Source organism: Heloderma suspectum, chromosome 2 (assembly GCF_057233095.1).
Source record: "Heloderma suspectum isolate Gila_16-S chromosome 2, 16-S_ref, whole genome shotgun sequence".
NCBI classification, from domain to species: Eukaryota; Metazoa; Chordata; class Lepidosauria; order Squamata; family Helodermatidae; genus Heloderma; species Heloderma suspectum.
In genome coordinates, this window is record NC_139459.1 from 229,342,780 (window position 1) to 229,360,353 (window position 17,574).

The following is a 17,574-nucleotide window of genomic DNA, read 5'->3' on the forward strand; positions in this document are numbered from 1 at the left end:
CTTGAAACAAGGAAGAGAACAAGAAATGAAGTGCTGGGGCAAATGTATCTCAATGTTAGTTCTGCACACAAGTCTCCGATGCATGCACAGGCAGAGTGGTCCAGGATCTGCCATAGACTGTAAAATATGTGCTGGGAATTTTGAAGTCTATACATGTTTCAGCCCAGAGGAACACATTTTACTTGGTGCCTAGCATTTTGCAAGATGGCTGATAATGGCATCTGCTTTTTTATGAGGGACTGTGGCAGATGCAGGACTGGAACCAGGTTTCCCCCTCTTCCTGCTCCCCTGCTAGCTTTCTAAGAAATGCTGGGAAAAGATGATGGACATTAAAGTGACACTCTCTACTCAGTGCAGGAAAACTCACAACGTCAGAGCCCAGAGTTTTTCGGGGCTCACTGTTATTCTCACAACTACCTCGTGGAGCAAGTTCAGTGGTGAGAAAATGGCTGGCCCAAGGTCACCCAATGTCTGAGTGAGGACTGAACCTGGGTCTCCACAGTCCTAGCCCAACACTCTTGCCCAAGGGCGGGCAACTGGTGCCCCTAGGCCAAATGTCAAAAGCCCTCTGCGAGCTAGCAGTCAAACCTCTGGAAGAGTGCTCTGTCCCTTCCCTGACAGCCCACTGTGAGGAGAGGAGGGTGTCGGAGAGAACCTGGGTTGTCCACCCCACCATCAGCATGTGGCCCCAAACAGATGACTCCCAAGAGCATGGCTCTTAACAGAAAAAAGGTTCCTCGTCCCTGCTGTAGCCACTGTACTGCACTGCCTCTCTTGCAGTTGCTACTGTATGTGAATTCGCCATTTGTTGTTACTGTAAAGTTTGCATTATGCTGCTTTAAGCAAGACTAAAAGTATGCACAAATCCATGGTTCACTTTGAAAACTTTATTGTATGGAGACTGAATCCCGAATCTGAGGAAGGCCTATGGTTCCAGAACAACTCAGGTTTTCATTGTTTTCACAACCAGTGTCACAAAATTTGACTTGCTCTTCCTCTCCTTTTCCCAGTGATTACTGGGAAAACTCTTTCACCATAGATTTCTTAGTCAAAATATCAAGGATGCACTCATGGGTTTCTACCAACACTGTGTTCCAGATCTTGCAAATATGTTTCCTAATGTCAATTTATGAATCATCCTATAGCCGAACCTCTTAGTCTTAGTCTTGATCCTCCTGGGAAGCAGATTCCTTTATAGTAGCCCACGCAAGATGTAGTTTTAACTGCTCTGTCAAAGGCCACATGTTCTCTGTTTTGGAGACAGAAGGAATGAACTGTTAGCAGGGCTTCAGGTTGTAGATCTCTGCTAGACCTGCTGTGAGGTATGTATGGGTGGGTGGGTGCATCTTGACAAGGCAGAGGTATTGCTAAAGTCATTAACAAATATCAGGTTTTGTGATGCATACATGTGCAGGTGTGTGCATACATATGAAGGTGTCTGTGCACACACACAGAATATACAGTACTTGCACTCACCGTGGGAGGACACATATACTTAGATGGTATTAGAACAAACAAAGGCAAACAGTGTTAGATACTCCTGTAGGGGGTTATCAGGAGTAAGTTTTCCTTTACATCTGTACAGTACCGTGTTTGGGAATGTACAAGTGCAAGGTGCAACATGAGATGGTTCTAGAGCTTTGATAGAAACAAGGTGCTCTTTGCAAAAGTATGATTGTTTTAAAGAGCCTCTGAGAATGACAGTTCCTGGTAAACAGATCTATATAACTTTTAAACACTATATGCCTACCTCCACAGGGCGAGTGAAATTTACTTTGACTTGAGCACCCAGAGTAGCAGTTTGTGTGAATGATGTAATCAAGGGACAGTTGTTTCCCTAATTTTAATGAAGTTAAGGCTGCAATCCTATACTCACTTACCTGAAGGTAGGGATGTACAGATTGTGTAAAATCTGTTCAGCACGGGCTTCATGGATTGTCAGGTGCCTTAGATTCCATCGTCCGCCCATCAACAGAATCAGATTTTTTTTAGTTTCTGAATTTGTGCAAATGTGCACATTCAAAATTGCACAATTTCGTGCAGGCAGAAGTGCACAAATTTGCCAAAATAGGCATTTTCATGCTTTATAGCCTATGGGGGAAATGTGCGTTTTTGGCCTCTTTTTTGCGTATTTTTCTATGATGAAATTTGCACAAAATTCAGAAAGTTAGCAAATTAGTCTGCAAGTCAGATCCACCTCACAGGGGAAAAGTTTGTCCATTGAGGAATCCGCAGGTTGGATTCATGAAAATCTGAACTCATTTGGTTCCGTTGCAGATCTCTCTGTCATCCCTACCTGACAGTGAAGCCCGTCAAACTCAGGACTGACTCTCAAATCTCGTATTGCACTGTAAGATAAATTGTTTTATATAGACTAAGTTTGGATTTCTTGGCTGCCTCCCAGTTTGACCCAGCTACATACCAAGGGCTTGTTCCCTGGCATGGCAATAATTGTGACAATTAATCCAGTTCCTCTTCATATTCTCTAAATGCTTCTTTTTGAAAGAATGCTTGTAACCTAAAACACCTGCATTCAGACATATTGTAGGAACAGTTAAAAGAGTTCCAGATTTTCAGCCAGTCCCTTCAGTATCACTCCTAAGCAGCAACCACATTTTCTGTAATGCATTTTGTGAAATAAGCTTGAAAATGTAGGTTGTTCTTATTTGTCTACCAACTCACCTTCTTCTGGGCCTGCCTGTTATGGTACATTGGTGATAATAAGAGTGGATTAACAGTTCTGTTTTGGGATCACAAGAGAAACCTCTGTGTTGCACAATGTTACATATATGTTCACACAAATCTGTGCTTATAACAATGCAATGAATATTAGGTAGAATAGATTCAAAAGCTACTGCTCCTATTTCAACATGCAGGGATGTTAATGGTGCAAGTGGACAAAGGCTACTACTGTGCCTAGTAGGTGGTATTAGTCTAGTAGCAAGTTACCTGTGACTCTACTCATGCACTGGAAAGCGCCATGCAAGTGCCAGCATACACTGGGAACTATACAATTCATTGTACTGTACCTTTCTGTGGTGCATGAGGAACTTAAACTGATGTTGGATCATCACTTCGAAACACTAGCCCTTCGAGCAAAACAAGTGCTATATAAATTGCAACACTGAGCAATTCTGAGTTTCATTGTCATTTGCAATAAAACCCAGGCAAGAAAATAAACTTGTCATTGCCTAGAACCCACCAGGCTACCTGCAAATATTCCTAGAGGAATATACAGGCAGCTCCAGAGGCGTGTTGGCTTCCCCAATTTCTGAGCCTCACATTTAATTTCATATTTTACATGAGGAAGTTCATGCCCTATTTTGCTGATACACAGGCCTTGCCTTTAAGGCTTTGTAATCCACATCGTTGGGGCTGCATTGTACCACCCCAGAAGAGAGAGGAGCTTTCTAGGTAACTGACCAACTAAGGCCTTCTAAATATTTTGGCTGAGTCCTTCTAACAGGTACCATATGCAAGGCGCATGATCCCTATAGCTCTCCCACCAGAGCCTTGGAGAGCTAGTTCAAGACACTCTCAATGCTGAACTCTGCCCTGGCATTTCACAAGTGTGGGATTTAAAGTATTTTAAGCTGCAATCTTATGCACACTTTCCTAGGAGTAAGACCCACTGAACATAGTAAACATACTTAGGATTCTGTGACTGATGGCATCAATTCCTTTGTCAAAATCACACCAATTGTATATCTACCACATTTGTGCTCCTTGGGGGTTTAAAATCAGGGCCTGTGCAATCCAGGGGCTCATAGATTTGAACATTAGACACTGCTGTTTTATCGGCTGACTTCACACTGATGGTCAAGCTATAAGAAGTTTATTCCCAAAGTAGTAATACGAGTATTTTTCTGTTGCACTATCTGTAATGCAGCAGTAAATTACTGCTGTGTGGGAGGGGAGATGGGAGATCCATCCTTACTCTGCTGCTCACCTCTCTCTGGATGCACTGCTGCCTATCATAGATGCTTTAATGAAGCTTTGATACCCCTTAATAAGAGGATCACCCAGCAGCCAAAACAGACAACAGCAGGGATCAATCCGTGCCCTTGCCTTTAAGGTGCATACAGGAACTGGTATCTTGCTGCTGTTCATCTTGGCCACCAGATTAGGCCACTGCTCTACACTACTTTCCTGATCCCCTGAAGTCCCCCCACACCACAAAATGTCTGGCTGTGGGCCTGCCTCAAACTCTTCCCCCCTAGCCTGCCACAGTTGGCCCATACCTGAGTCTGTCAGGATGTTCACAGGAGAGTCAAAAAGATTCAGGTACTGAGCTGGACTCAGCAGCTCCTGGCAGTCCAGCAGGTGACAGATGGTGTCTTGGGGAACAATGAGCTCTGGTACCTTCTCCAGGATGGTGTCTGGGAGGTTCTTGGGGCTCTGAAGACCAGAGAAGAGGAAATATCATTTCAGATAAGTTCCATGGTCCAGCATATGAAGATATGAACATGGCCTCCTGAACAATGTTCTGCTAGCTTGCCCAGATTTATAAAACGTGGAACACTTATTGCTTAATGCAATGTAAAAGCCGAGAAATTTGAATCCAGACACCCACCTCACACCCTTCTAAATGTATAAGATCAGGTGGCGGCGGTGGCACTGTGGTCAAATTGCTCCAAGGGGTCATGCTATGATCTGCCAGGGAGCAGGAGGGCAGGTCTGCCCTGAGACTGGCCACTTTCTCCCCACACAAATCATCAGGATTGTAACAGCAGCACTTCTAGGGGCATGGTTCCTCAGTTCTTCCATCCACCTGCTGTCATGTGACTGATGTGTTGAATATGTGTGTTTTAAGGAAAAGGTAGCAATTTTAGAAGAACTGAGGAACAGAGGTGTGGTGACTGTCCTACCAATAAAAAGCAAAGAAAGCCATTTTGGTCCATAATCCCAAAATCTACTTTAAAAATTGTGCTCTAAAGGAAGCCTCTGTCCACTCCCTTCACCTCAGACAGTGCCTGACTCTGTCACCGATGTGTGAGAGCAGGGGAGAACTACGAGGGACCTTGCAGGCTGGGTCTTATAAATGGTTACCAATGTCTCCCATAGCATCCCCAGCACTGCTTGGCCATACTCTTCTTGAAAACCTCCAGCAACAACAAAATAATGGCTGCCATTTATTCAAATAGGGGGAAAGTAATGGATTGCACTTGGGGGCAGCATTGCAGCGGAGGCATTTGATGGTTTGGCCTTGACTGACAGGGATCCCATGAGGGGGCACAATGGTCACTGCAGTACACAAGACCTCTATCCACCCATTCCCACCCCTGTCATGACAATGAATGTGGGTCTTCCTCTTCCATAGGGGTTGTGCCCACACCAAAAAAAAACCCCAAGCACTATGGGGATTTTGCAGGGAGGGAAGGGAAAGGAAGAAACAGGTGTCTGAGCACGAAGGACATAGAATGACCTTGGCTTTTTCCTCCCTCTTCCCCACTCTCCACAAGATCCCTGTCCTACTCACAGACATGAGGGGAGTGGATGGAGGCTTCTGTCAGGACACAATCTGAGACCCCACACTGGGAGGCCATCACAACATTTGAATTGTCCCACCCTTCTAACTGCCCAGCTTTCTAACCTCCTCAGCTTTCTAGGCATGTCCTCACTGTCTGAGGCTACTACAGCCGGCGATGCTGTCAACTGAAAGGGCGCTACCATGCCTCCTGCCATTGGCTGTCTCTTCCCCCATGCCTAAAGAGAGATCCCATCCCTCCCTGCATTGCCTCAGCTGAGACACGACAAAGTTATCCTGCAAGTGGCTGAGGGTGGCCTTGGGGCCAGCCTCTAATCACAGCCTTCCATACTGGCTGGAGATGTATGGGGTTGTCATCCAGCACATCTGGAAGGCACCACATTGGGAGAAGGCTGCTCTGATCCTTCACTGTTTGGTGTAGGTGGGTGGTGTGGAGTCAATGTCTGTCTGCTATACCGCCTGCCATACTAATGGGGAGTAGTGGTACTAAATGTGTGAGTACGAAAATAGCAATAATGGCAGCCAAAGCACGGATGGAGCACCACATTAAGGGCCCCTACCTTGGGGCACTTCAGCAGATGCTTGCCAAGTTTCAGGAGTGCTGTCAGGCATTCGTAGATAAGAGCCTCGACTGGCTCCTCGCGAGGTGTATCATAGTCCAGGTGTCTCTCTGGCATATTCAGCACCTTGTAGTTCCACTGCTGGAAGAGGCGGGTGGGGAGATTATGGGACATTACAAGGATCTTGGCATCCAGGACTAATGCCCTGAAACAGAACAAGAAATCATGGATCAGGTCCAACATCTTCTTAATAGCTGTGAGGAGAGAATAGCTGGGGGCTGGGGGGCTCTCATTACAGAAGTCAGGGGTGGGAACCACTTTCAAACATTCACAAAACACATGCAGTGGTGTAAAAAAGAAAAAGGGGGAAAAAGCTGTGTGTGTGGCAAAGTGCTAACAACAAGGGTTCCAGCTCAGCTGCCTTCACCTGATACGGGGGAATTGAAGCATTCCATAAGCCTTAAAAGAACAAAGCTACAAAACATGAAAAGCTGGAAATTCAGCCCCAAGTGGCAGAATATCCTCAGAAAGAGCCAGTGAGCTCCTGTAAGATGCTGACATCCTGGGCCTGCTGTTTTCTAAGAACAGGTTCACACATGCATGTATCTTGCGTGAACTCTCATCTCTCCATTACTCAGTTTTGACTGCGTAATGGGTTCCATCAGGTGATATGAAAGTTCTATTACGCTGCAGTAGTTGATTTGCCACAATACTTAATGAGTCAATGAATACTCAGCATGCATGTATCAACTGTCCATCAGTCTCTCAGCACCAGGCTCCATAAGGGTGTTTCCAATCATGCCAGAATAAAATAATTGTCGTCGTCGTCATCTCACCCTTCCTCCGAAGAACTCAAAGCAGCATACATTGTCCTTTCCACCCCTTATCCTCACAGCAGCCCTGTGTGGTAGGCTAGGCTAAGAGTCGGCAACTGGTTCAAGGTCACCCAGTAAGCTACGCAACTGAGGAGGACTTTGCTGGAAGCAGAAACAATCTGTCCTGTCAGCGTAGCCAACAAAACGCATTAGTCGCATGAGGCTCAGTCCCACATTCTTGCAATCAAGCTGCAACGTTAGTGTGTCAAACCAAATCTGATAAATCAGGATTGCTCAACTGACAACCAGCCCTACCCTTGAAAAGGCTGTATAATTGCCACCACCTGCTCACCTCTCCTGCGGCTCCATGTCCCTCAGGTCCCGCAGGACAGCGTAAAGCACATCACTGGATGACTGAAAGAAAATCAACAGATTTAGCTAAGACAACAAACTAGCAATATTGCAGGCCATAAAGCAGCGGGGGCTCCAGGTGAACTCCAGGTGCAGTGAACACCAAGCAGCCCATTGTTTGGACCCCTCAGGGGCTTGTAGCTCAGTGGCAAAGCAGCTGCTCTACATGCAGAAGGTCCCAGGTTCGATCCCCGGCATCTCCAGGTGAGGCTGGGCAAAAACTGTTTGAAACTCTGGAGAGCTGCTGCCAATCAGTAGACAATAGAGAGCGAAATGGCCCAAGCTGCTTCCGAACCAATGGCTCATAGCACTATCAGTCAAAAGACACTGTGCAGTTGTTCCATCTTTCCCTCCTTAACAGATTTTCTGTGGTAAGAAAAAAGATGGAAGACATGGTGGGAAAACAAAGGAAGGTTATAAATGGAAGGTGATGACATCTGAATCCCACCCCTCATAAAATTCCATGAATGAGGCAGGATGGTTTCACAATTAAAAACAACAACACCCATCTGGAAGCATGTTAAAAGGAAAATTCTTATACCACTATCGGATACTGAGTTGGGTGACACAGATGCACAATCGGTCATATACAACTGACCGGGGGGAAGAAGCAAACAAGAGTGCACGGAGAGGCAAATGCAATGACGTTCTGCAAATTCTAGCTTTCCTCTCTGCCGACTGAACATCCTTGAAACAAAGCAGAAGATTGGATTAAGCTCCCACCCAAAGAACTTAATTTCAAGCAGCTATTTTCAAAGTACAGCATGGCCTTCATTTTTAAAACATTATACTTCCATGTTGCACATGATAGGCAGGTGGAGTCAGGAAAGAGCCAAGTACAGATGCCTGAGAAGCCACCCCGCAACCCCTCCTCTCAAATTCCATGGAACATGGGAGAACTCAAGAAGGTTCCTGTGGGAGTAGCAGGAACAGAATTAGGAAGTAAGGTTACCAAAATAATCAAAGGAGGGCCAAGGGACCTTCATAGTTAAAAGATTTTCAAACCAATGATCTATAATTGGGCAGAAAAGCTCACTACACTGAAGGACTTCTAGGCCTTTTATTACCATGGTTACGGACAGCGAGAGGCTGACTTTACACCATCCAAGAACGGCTGATAATGGAGAAGAAATAGATAGTGCAGCAGAGGATGCCTCACCCATGAAAAACAGCAGAGAGGCACTCCAATCATGAAAAGAAAAACAAGTGAGAAAGTCATAGGGATGTACAGAATTTCATTTCTGTTCATAAATCATGCAAACACGTCCCGTTCATGAAAGCGGATGTGAACAGAAGCACTTTTTTAAAAGCAAGAAATGTTTGCAAATTCCCAAATTTGTGCTCGTGCTCAGAAAGAGCATATTTTTTTAAAGAAATTCACACTTTGAAATGCACGTTTTTTGAAAAAGAAAAAATACACATTTTCACACTTTGGTCAATAGGGGGAAAGTGTGCATTAAAAATATGCACAGAAATACACACCTTTCCTGTTTGAAATGCAAACAAGGTGAAAAAGAGGTTTAAAAAAGAGGTAAAAAACCAGGAGCAAGCCAAAATCAGTTTTGAAGTGATTCTCAGAGAATTTAGGAAAGCTCAGAAATTGCAGGTTCTCCCATTCCTAGAAAGTCACAACAGTGCCTGTTTATTGTGTGCTTTGCCCACCTGACATTTTGGAGAAAAGTCTCCTTCAGGCGATGCCTGCATTACTTGAATCCTCCTGAACAACTCAGCTTCAAACCAACGAATATTGAGTTGTTCAAGTGGATTCCAGTAGTGTAGGCAACCCCTGAAGACAGGCATTTTCTCCAAAATGCTGGTCAGGCAAAGCACACAATAAATTGCCTCACACATAAAAGTCAACAAACAAATGGGGCAGACCTTGAAATGGGAGGCCTTGTGCTTCAGTCAATAAGGATGTTGAGGAGAGCAAGGTGCTGCTAGCTCCACTTAAGATGTTTTCCCTACCACAACTCCAGCTCATGTCAGATGCACTCACCACAGCCTCCATTTTGTTCTTGCCTCAAGGAAGCCCAGTTCCACCCTCTTGTCAGCTGCCATGGTCCTTAGCAAAATAAAGCTATGTTGGGGTGTGGGATTCCAGGCATTGGTGAGAGGGGACATAAAGATTGTTGCAGTGAGGGCACTGACTGGAGGGCAAGAGATTCAGATCATGAGCTGTCAGATATAGGGAAATACAGAATGGAAGGGCTGAGTGGAGTCAAAGATTTGCTAGACAGTTCCCGCCACCCGCTAAATTAAGTCAGGTTGCCAACCAGACCAAGGGTGGTGGTGGTAGCCCGAGGTTTTTGTTTTGTTTTGTTGCTTTGGGGCCACTTGCTAGAAATTCAGTGGCAAGACTGTCCCCCCACCTCATGCACGCACGCACACAGACATGCACATTTTTTAAGCTGTTTTCCCTCTGCTTTTGTATTTTGTTTCATCCCCAGCCCTGTTCCAACCATTGCGATTCCAGATATATCCCAAACCGCTTGGCTCTGCCCCCTGGCTCTATCCCCAGACCCACTCTAGGCTGTGCCCAGTTGCCAGAAAGTTCTATTTCAAATGTTGGCAACCCTACCCATGAGGAGATCCTGCTTGGAAGATGGAGTGGGAAGGGGGAGGGAAAGAGGTGGGATATACGTAATTCTTGAATCCCTGCTCTTGCCAACATGCATCCTATTCCCTTGGGGCAGTGGCCAAGGTAAGAGTGAACTCATCGAGTGGCATAGGCATGGGGGTCTGATTTGGTAGCCTGAAGGAAGAGTGTGATGGAGCCACTCATGAACTTGAGCAGTATCCCAACAGCTCTCTCACACTGGAACAGTCTCTCAATAAACACTGTTTATTTTTTCTTTTATTATTGTACTGAAAGGCGGCCAAGAAATATTTAAAGGAATACATAAATTTATACAGAGAGAGAGTGCTCACCTCCAATATGTGTACAGTGTATGTGGGATAGAGCAGAAGCAGGCCTGTGACCCCTTCACCCTGATAATAGTAGCGTTGCAGACTCACAAACAGTTGTTCCCAGTATTCTGAGAAGAAATGAGGTGGGCATAAATGAACTGCCTCTGGTACAACACACCAACCGCAATGCAGTGAGCAGCACAGCCTTGTGATGTGGCAGTATATTACCACCCTTGTCTCTGCTCACTCTTCCAGTCCTATCTGCTGTGAGGCAAAACAAAACTCCTGCTTGTGAAAGCAGGTTGGAGAGGAGGCTGGGTGAAACTCACAGAGGCCCAGGTCCCTTTTATTAATCAGTCCCATCCCATTCTAGAACCTTCTGTCTGCTCTTGAAGGAGTCAACAGGAGGGTTGTTCCATACCACTTACCAGCTAAATGCCTTTTATCAGCCAGGTGTGGTGAGATCTTGGCCAGGAAAATCAGCCTGTGGAGAAGAGATTTCTAAAGAAAAAGACAGAGAGAAAGCACCCAGTTTTTACTGGGGCACCTACCAAAAAAGGGACATTAGCAGGTACGTTTTCTATGGTGGAAAGAGATAAACTTTGCATGTTTTGACATAACATTATAATTATGTTGTATTGGATGTTTTTTTAAAAAAACAACAACCCTGTTTCTTCTTTTATTAATCTCTGGATGTCATTCTTGATGATGAAGCCATTTTCTAGCTGTGACCAGTAACAATTCTTTGTTCCCCCTGCCATGTTTTCTGACAGACTAAAACAAAAATAGCCAGCAGATCACCACCTTCTTTGAAATGTAGCTTGCTCTGAACAACAGTTCTTCTGACAGTAGATCTGTGATGTTTTATGCCTTATGATCATCAATAGTCCATTCTTCTCTTAAGGACACACATTACTTCCTGAGTCTCTGCCAAATAGTCCCTTCTGAGAGAATTATGTGTTGTTGTATGGACTTCTTTGTTATGTGTTTGTACTTATTGAAGGAGAGATTCCACTGCCATGTCCCAAAGCCCTGATCATGCTATGACCGGTTTATGAGGTACCTTTTCCTTCAGCCCCGTGGTATTTTCTACCGATAAAAAAGACCTTGCCAAGACTAGGCTGTCATGGGAGTTCCTGCCTCCATTGGTTCTTGATGAGTATGTGATATGCAGGGACTAAACTTGCTCCAATGGAGGCTGGTTGCTCCAATTTCAGTGGGGCTGTGACCGATTTTGGGTTTCAGTCAGAACCAGCCATAACTCCAAAAAGAGCTGTCCAAGGTGCTGAACCCAACCCCCAAAATAGGCTCAGCACCTTGGATAGCTCCTTTAGAGTTCTGGCTGGTTCTGACTGAAACCCAGAATGGATTCATAGCCCCAATGAAATCAGAGCCATGAGCCTCCACTGACTTGCTCTATAAAAATAAAGGGCATGAGCTTGTGTATTTTGATCGAGCCCATCTGTGCCTGGTTTTAAGCATATTTGATTTACACAACCCAACCATATGGATTTTATAGGGTATGAGAGGGCTTATTCCCAAGGGTGGGTGAACTGGGTGGGATCAACCTGACTCAACTCTGCCCACCTGGGTACTCGGTGCAGCACCAACATAGGGTGGAGGACCAGGGTAAGGGAGTCGCCATGGTTCATAGAACTTCCATCTCTCTCACCAGGAAACCACTCCACCTCGGAGCAGGCCTTGAGGAGCTGCACCTGGTGTTGGGCCAGAGAGACAGATTGGGGATGCTGCTGGTGCACCACGCACCCTGCTGTCCAGCATCCTCCCTGACTGAGCTGGCCGAGGCATTTGCAAGTGTGGTGTTGGAGGAACTCAGGATGGTGGTTCTGGGTGACTTCGACTTCCATGCTCAGGCTGTCTCTGGCGTTCCAGCTCAGGACTTCATGGCCTCCATGACAACCATGGGGCTGTCTCAGTATGTAATCGGCCCAAAACATGAAGCAGGGCATGATTTGGTTTTTTCTCCAAATTGTGAGATGGGTAGTCTGAAGATTGGAGGGGTCCAAGTAACCCCATTGTCATGGTCCGACCATTTCCTGGTGAGATTTGAACTTACAGCATTACTCTCCTCCTGCGGGGATGGGAGGCCTATTTGGATGGTCCACCCCAGGAGACTGTTGGAATCCAATGGATTTCTGAATGCTCTTGGGGATTTTCCAGTGGAGAGAGCTGGTGATCCAGCCAAGGTCCTACACTGTGGAACAGTGAGATGTGAAGGGCCATCGACTTGATTGCACCTGAGTGCCTTCTCCAGCACTGTGGAGCCCATTCTGCTCCCTGGTATACTGGGGAGCTATGACCAATGAAACAGGCTGGATGTCAGCTAGAGCACAAATAGCACAAGACTCAAAGTGAAGATGACCGAGTATGTTCTAGAGCACATAATCGTGCCTATTGCATGGCAGCGCGGGCAGCAAAGACGGCTTATTTTGTTGCCTCCATTGCATCCTCAAGTACCCATCCAGCAGAGCTCTTCCGGGTGGTCCGGGAGCTGTTAACACCTTCCCCAGTAAATGGGGTCCTGGCCCTATCGAGAACCTGCTGTGACTTCTTTGCATCACACTTTGAGAACAAAATCACTTGTCTCCGCAGCAAACTTGACACTGTTGTTAGTGCAGTTCCAGTCGAGGTGTCTGATGCCATCATCTGCCCCATTTTGTGGGATCGGTTCCAGTTGTTGCAGCCTGATGATGTGGACAAGGTGCTTGCAGCAATGCACCAACCACGTGCCCTCTTGATCCCTGCCCCTCCTGAATAATAAAAGCTAGCTGAGGGGGAGGGGGTGTGACTGGGTGGGTCCAGGGAGTAATAGATGCTTCCCTACAGGAAGGGGTGGTCCCTGCTGTCCTTAAAGAGGCAGTCGTATGACCACTCCTGAAGAAGCCCACTCTGGACCCAATGGTATTAGACTACCACCCAGTCGCAATACCCCTTTTCTAGGGAAGATACTTGAGAGGGTTGTGGTGGAGCAACTGCAGGCACTCTTGGAGGATACTGATTATCTAGACCCATTCCATTCTGGGTTTCGATCTGGTTATGGGGCTGAATCAGCCTTGGTCACCCTGATGGATGACCTTTATCAAGAGAGGGGCAGAGGGAGTGCAACCCTGTTAATTCTGCTCAATGTCTCATTGGCTGTTGATACCATTGACTATGGTATCCCCCTGGATCGACTCCATGGGATGGGTATTGGAGGCACTGTGCTACAGTGGTTCCAGTCCTACCTACAGGGCCAATTTCAGAGATTAACATTGGGTGACTTTTCCTCAGCCCCTTGGTACTTGAGCTATGGGGTCCTGCAGGGTACCATCTTGTCCCCAGTGTTTTTAACATCTATATGAAGCCACTGGGAGCAGTCATTAGGGATTTGGAGCTAAATGCTATCAGTATGCTGATGACACGCAGTTCTATCTCCCTGTGACATCTGAACTGGGAGAGGCTGTGTAAGTCCTGGATCAGTGCCTAGGCTCAGTAATGGGCTGGATGAGGGCCAACAAACTGAAGCTGAATCCTGGCAAGACAGAAGCCCTGTGGGTGAGTGGTTCCCAAGTCTGGGAGATCGGCTCATTGCCTGTTCTGGATGGGGCCTCACTCCCTCTGAAAGATCAGGTCAGTAGTCTGGGGGTGCTCCTAGATCCATCACTGTCGCTGGAGGCCCAAATGGTCGCAGCGGCTCAGAGTGCCTTTTTACCAGCTTCGGCTGGTTCGCCAGCTATGACCTCTCCTGGATAGGGATAGCTTGACCACAGTGGTACAGGCATTAGTAACCTCAAGACTAGATTACTGCAATGCGCTCTGTGTGGGACTGCCCTTGAGGCTGCTCTGGAGCTGGAGCTAGTGCAGTTTGCAGCAGCTTGGCTGGTTTCGGGAGCTGCCCCTTTTCAGCAACTCCTTTGCTAAGGGAACTGCACTGGCTGCCTATTCACTGGCCAGGTGTAAAGTATTAGCACGTGTGTACAAAGCCCTAAACAACGTGTGACCAGGATACCTCAGAGAGCACCTTCTCCCTTACCAACCTGCCCAGTCACTGAGGTCATCAGAGGGCATGGTTGTGATGGTTCTACATGGACCTATGGCCTGGTTGGATTCCACCAAGAAAAGAGCCTTCAGTGTGGTGACCCTCTTCCTGTGGAATTCCCGGTCTTTGGAGGTCAGGCAAGTGCCAGCATTGTGTTGCTTTTGGCTGCTCCTGAAGACACTGTTATTTCAAGAGGCCTTCCTTGCATGACCAGCCGCAGTTTATTAAATTCAACCTTATTGGAATGTGTATTTTAAGAAAATGTTTTAACTGTTTTAACCTGCTTTATTCTTTTATCTTTGTTGTTCACTGCTCTAGAATCTTCTGATGTTGAGCAGTATATAAATATTGTAAATAAATAAATAAAAATAAATAAATAAGTAAGTGCGCCTAGGATTCCAGCCTAACAGACTGGGATTCTATGCAGGATTAGGCAACCCTAAGCCCATTGGTTTCCATGGGATTTGGGGCACCTAACATTTTACAAAAGGATCAGTTTGTAAATCTACTGGAAACTGTATACAAGTGTATGCGCCTCAAACACTTTTAGAGAAGGTGGAATAACCAGCAAGCACTGCAATTTTATACCTCCCCCTACCCCAGACATCTATTCTTTATGCTGCTTGACTTCTTTTGAATAAATGGCCATTTTTATTAAGGTACTTGTTCTGCCTGTGTGATTAAGTACACTCATGGCTGAGCCCTCAAGAAGACTTGCTACGTAGCCTTAAATTTTTGTGTTATAGTAAAATATGCATTATAAGCTCAGGAAGGGTACTTCTCTCAACTTGACCCTAAGCAGGTATACTTGAAAATAAGATCACTGTTCATTGGGAATCACTCTCAAGTAAGTGTAGATAGGACTGTCACCTTAAACTTGAATCAGTCCCACATTATCCCAGGGGTTGGATCCAGCTTAATTGCTGCACCCAAAGAACAGATACCATTGGTGGAACAGGACTTCTGCATCCTTTCCTCACCCTGCAGCGCCCCCCCCCCATGTGCCCTCCAAATCTGTTCCAGATGGTTGAGGGACCCTCTGGTGTAGATTTGTAGGGCGTGCAGGGGGAGGGAGAGGACAAGGACATCCCGTTCTTCCAGCAGTTTCTGTTCTGCAGATGCAACAACAAAGCTGGATCCAGCTCCAGGTGTATTTACTTAGCGAGTTTTAAATTTGCAAGCATTCTTTTCGATTCTGAGGTGCCATTGTGAAAGTTGGTGGGACTAATTTATTCATTAACTGAATTTCTCTCCCACAGAACGCAAGATGGCATGCATGTGGTTCCCATTCAATCAGACCCAGACACGCTTAGGTTTAGCCAGGTTTCTGCATCATGCGCCGCACGACTGCTTTTGCTCTGTTAAAAGACACACCAAGCTGGTAGTTACTTTGCTTTGGGCAGCTGGCTTTGTCACATGTACTGTATTGCCAGTTTAGAATTGGATGGGTTGCTTCTTTCATTTGCATGTGTCCTAGCTATTCAGTAGGCCAAAGCCACTTTTCTTCTTGCATACATTTAAATTAATCAATAAAAGCAATTTAACAGTGGCTAACTTTGTTCTCAGGGAGGTGGAAATGCCAAGGATCAGAGGAAATCAGCTCATGATAGAACTTAGCCTCCAGCATTTGCCAGATGAAAACAGATTACACTTGTTTTAAGTGAGAAAATATTTGGTCATAGTGCAGCAGTGACCAAGTCACATCCATGAATCACTCACCTCGCTGCTGAAATTTGGAAATATTTAATATAAAAATTGCATTCCCTGCAGATATAAAACCATTTTTTGTTTAGACATCACACTGTTTGTACATCCATGGGAGGAGATGCTTGAATATTTTGGTCCATACTAGCAATTGGGACACCTACTGAGAAAACAGGTACTTCATTTATCAATAATAGGCATAGTTAAGAGGCCATGTTAAAGCATTGGTGGGAATGTATGTGTCTATGTGTGCCTGTATATAATTGGATAGGGCTTGTTTTTGTTCTGGTAAGTTACTTTACTTATGGGTGCCTAGCCATTTCAGTATTATTAGTGTTTGTTCAGAGGACATGGACCTCCGAGTAAACTCCAGAGGTCCAAGAGTAAACTTTTGCCACCTGTCTGAATTGTTCCTTCTTGTTTCAATCTATAACAAGTGAGGAAAAGGAGCGCATAGCTGGAGTAAAAAACCATATATTGTTTCTGCCCACATGAAAGTCACCAGTCTAACTCGGAATTCTGTTTGTGCTGTTGCTGAACCACCTCTTTTTACTCTGGGAGGGAGAAATATCTGTGCAAAGGGATAGGACAAGAATTGGCGATAACAAATGGGAACAAATTGTCTCCAAAAAAGTGGAATGGTAGAACAACTGCTTCCGCTTGTGGAGGTTTGATTTTTATCAGGATACAGAAAGTTGCATTGTATGATCTATTACATTATATCCCAATTAAAAGGAATCTTAACTCCCTCGTTTCTTTACAGGAAATGTGCTCTCAGTAGCAAGCCACGGGGTGTAAATCTTGCAGCCAAACAACTCATAGTGGCCAAGGCTGCAAGACACACTTGCTACTGGCATCTGTGTCAGCCCCATTTAAAGACAGCTGTTATCCCCCTCCCCCTGAAGCTGATGCTTCACGCATGCAAAATTTTCCTTTTCCATTCTCAACCAAAATAAAGGATCAAGCAGAGGAGCATGGACTCTCAGCTCTAGAATACTTACTGGGTTCTCTGAGCTATTGTGTGCCTTCTCATGGAGAAGCTGATCAAGAAGGTTTGTCCTCTCCTCCTCAGATGGCGATGGTTCCTGCCTGTCCCACATCTCAGTGATTTTCTCATAATTCCCTATCGCTAAGGTGCCTACTTTAAATCCCGACATTGTACCCTGGCTTCTGAAAACCCGATACTGGGAGATGGAGCTTGTGGCACAATGAATAAATCAGATGAGCCATCCGGATGATGTTACACTCTGCATTGACTGTAAGGCGGTGCCCTGGGCACACAAAGGTGTTTGTTGACAAACTCTAGTGCTATAGAAGCACCATCAGGCATGCTCATTTGGCTCTTCAAGCTGTACTGTCCTTCGGCATTTGCCACTGGCAGGTTAGCTGGATTGGGTAGCTGTTGCTCAGGCAACACTTGACATCTAATGCGAACATCCCAGCTCTGGCCTTACAACGGCATTTAAAAACTATGGGCAAGTAGGAGCTACACATTCAGAGGTGGAAGCTGGGCTGTTAGCCAAAATCCACATCAGGTTGTGTTTCCCTACAGGTGAATCAACAGTTGCATGGAGGGAAGTTGCATTTGTGCCAACAGTCTTTTGGGCATGGAATTATGATGCGTGTGTACAGTAAATGCATATATCCTTG

At 45.7% G+C, this 17,574-nt stretch overlaps 1 protein-coding gene across 1 annotated transcript; it reads right to left on the bottom strand.

Annotated features, from left to right (window-relative positions):
- Nucleotides 1-1,100: 1,100 nt before the first annotated feature.
- Nucleotides 1,101-17,161, bottom strand: LOC146354193 (testis-expressed protein 47-like). Its single transcript, XM_084838358.1, has 7 exons — nucleotides 16,926-17,161; nucleotides 10,610-10,682; nucleotides 10,203-10,309; nucleotides 7,216-7,277; nucleotides 6,049-6,253; nucleotides 4,242-4,398; nucleotides 1,101-1,249 (listed from the first exon to the last, which is right to left on the bottom strand). The coding sequence occupies exons 1-7, from the start codon at nucleotides 17,079-17,081 to the stop codon at nucleotides 1,161-1,163; spliced, it is 849 nt and encodes a 282-aa protein (XP_084694484.1). The 5' UTR covers nucleotides 17,082-17,161; the 3' UTR covers nucleotides 1,101-1,160.
- Nucleotides 17,162-17,574: the final 413 nt, after the last annotated feature.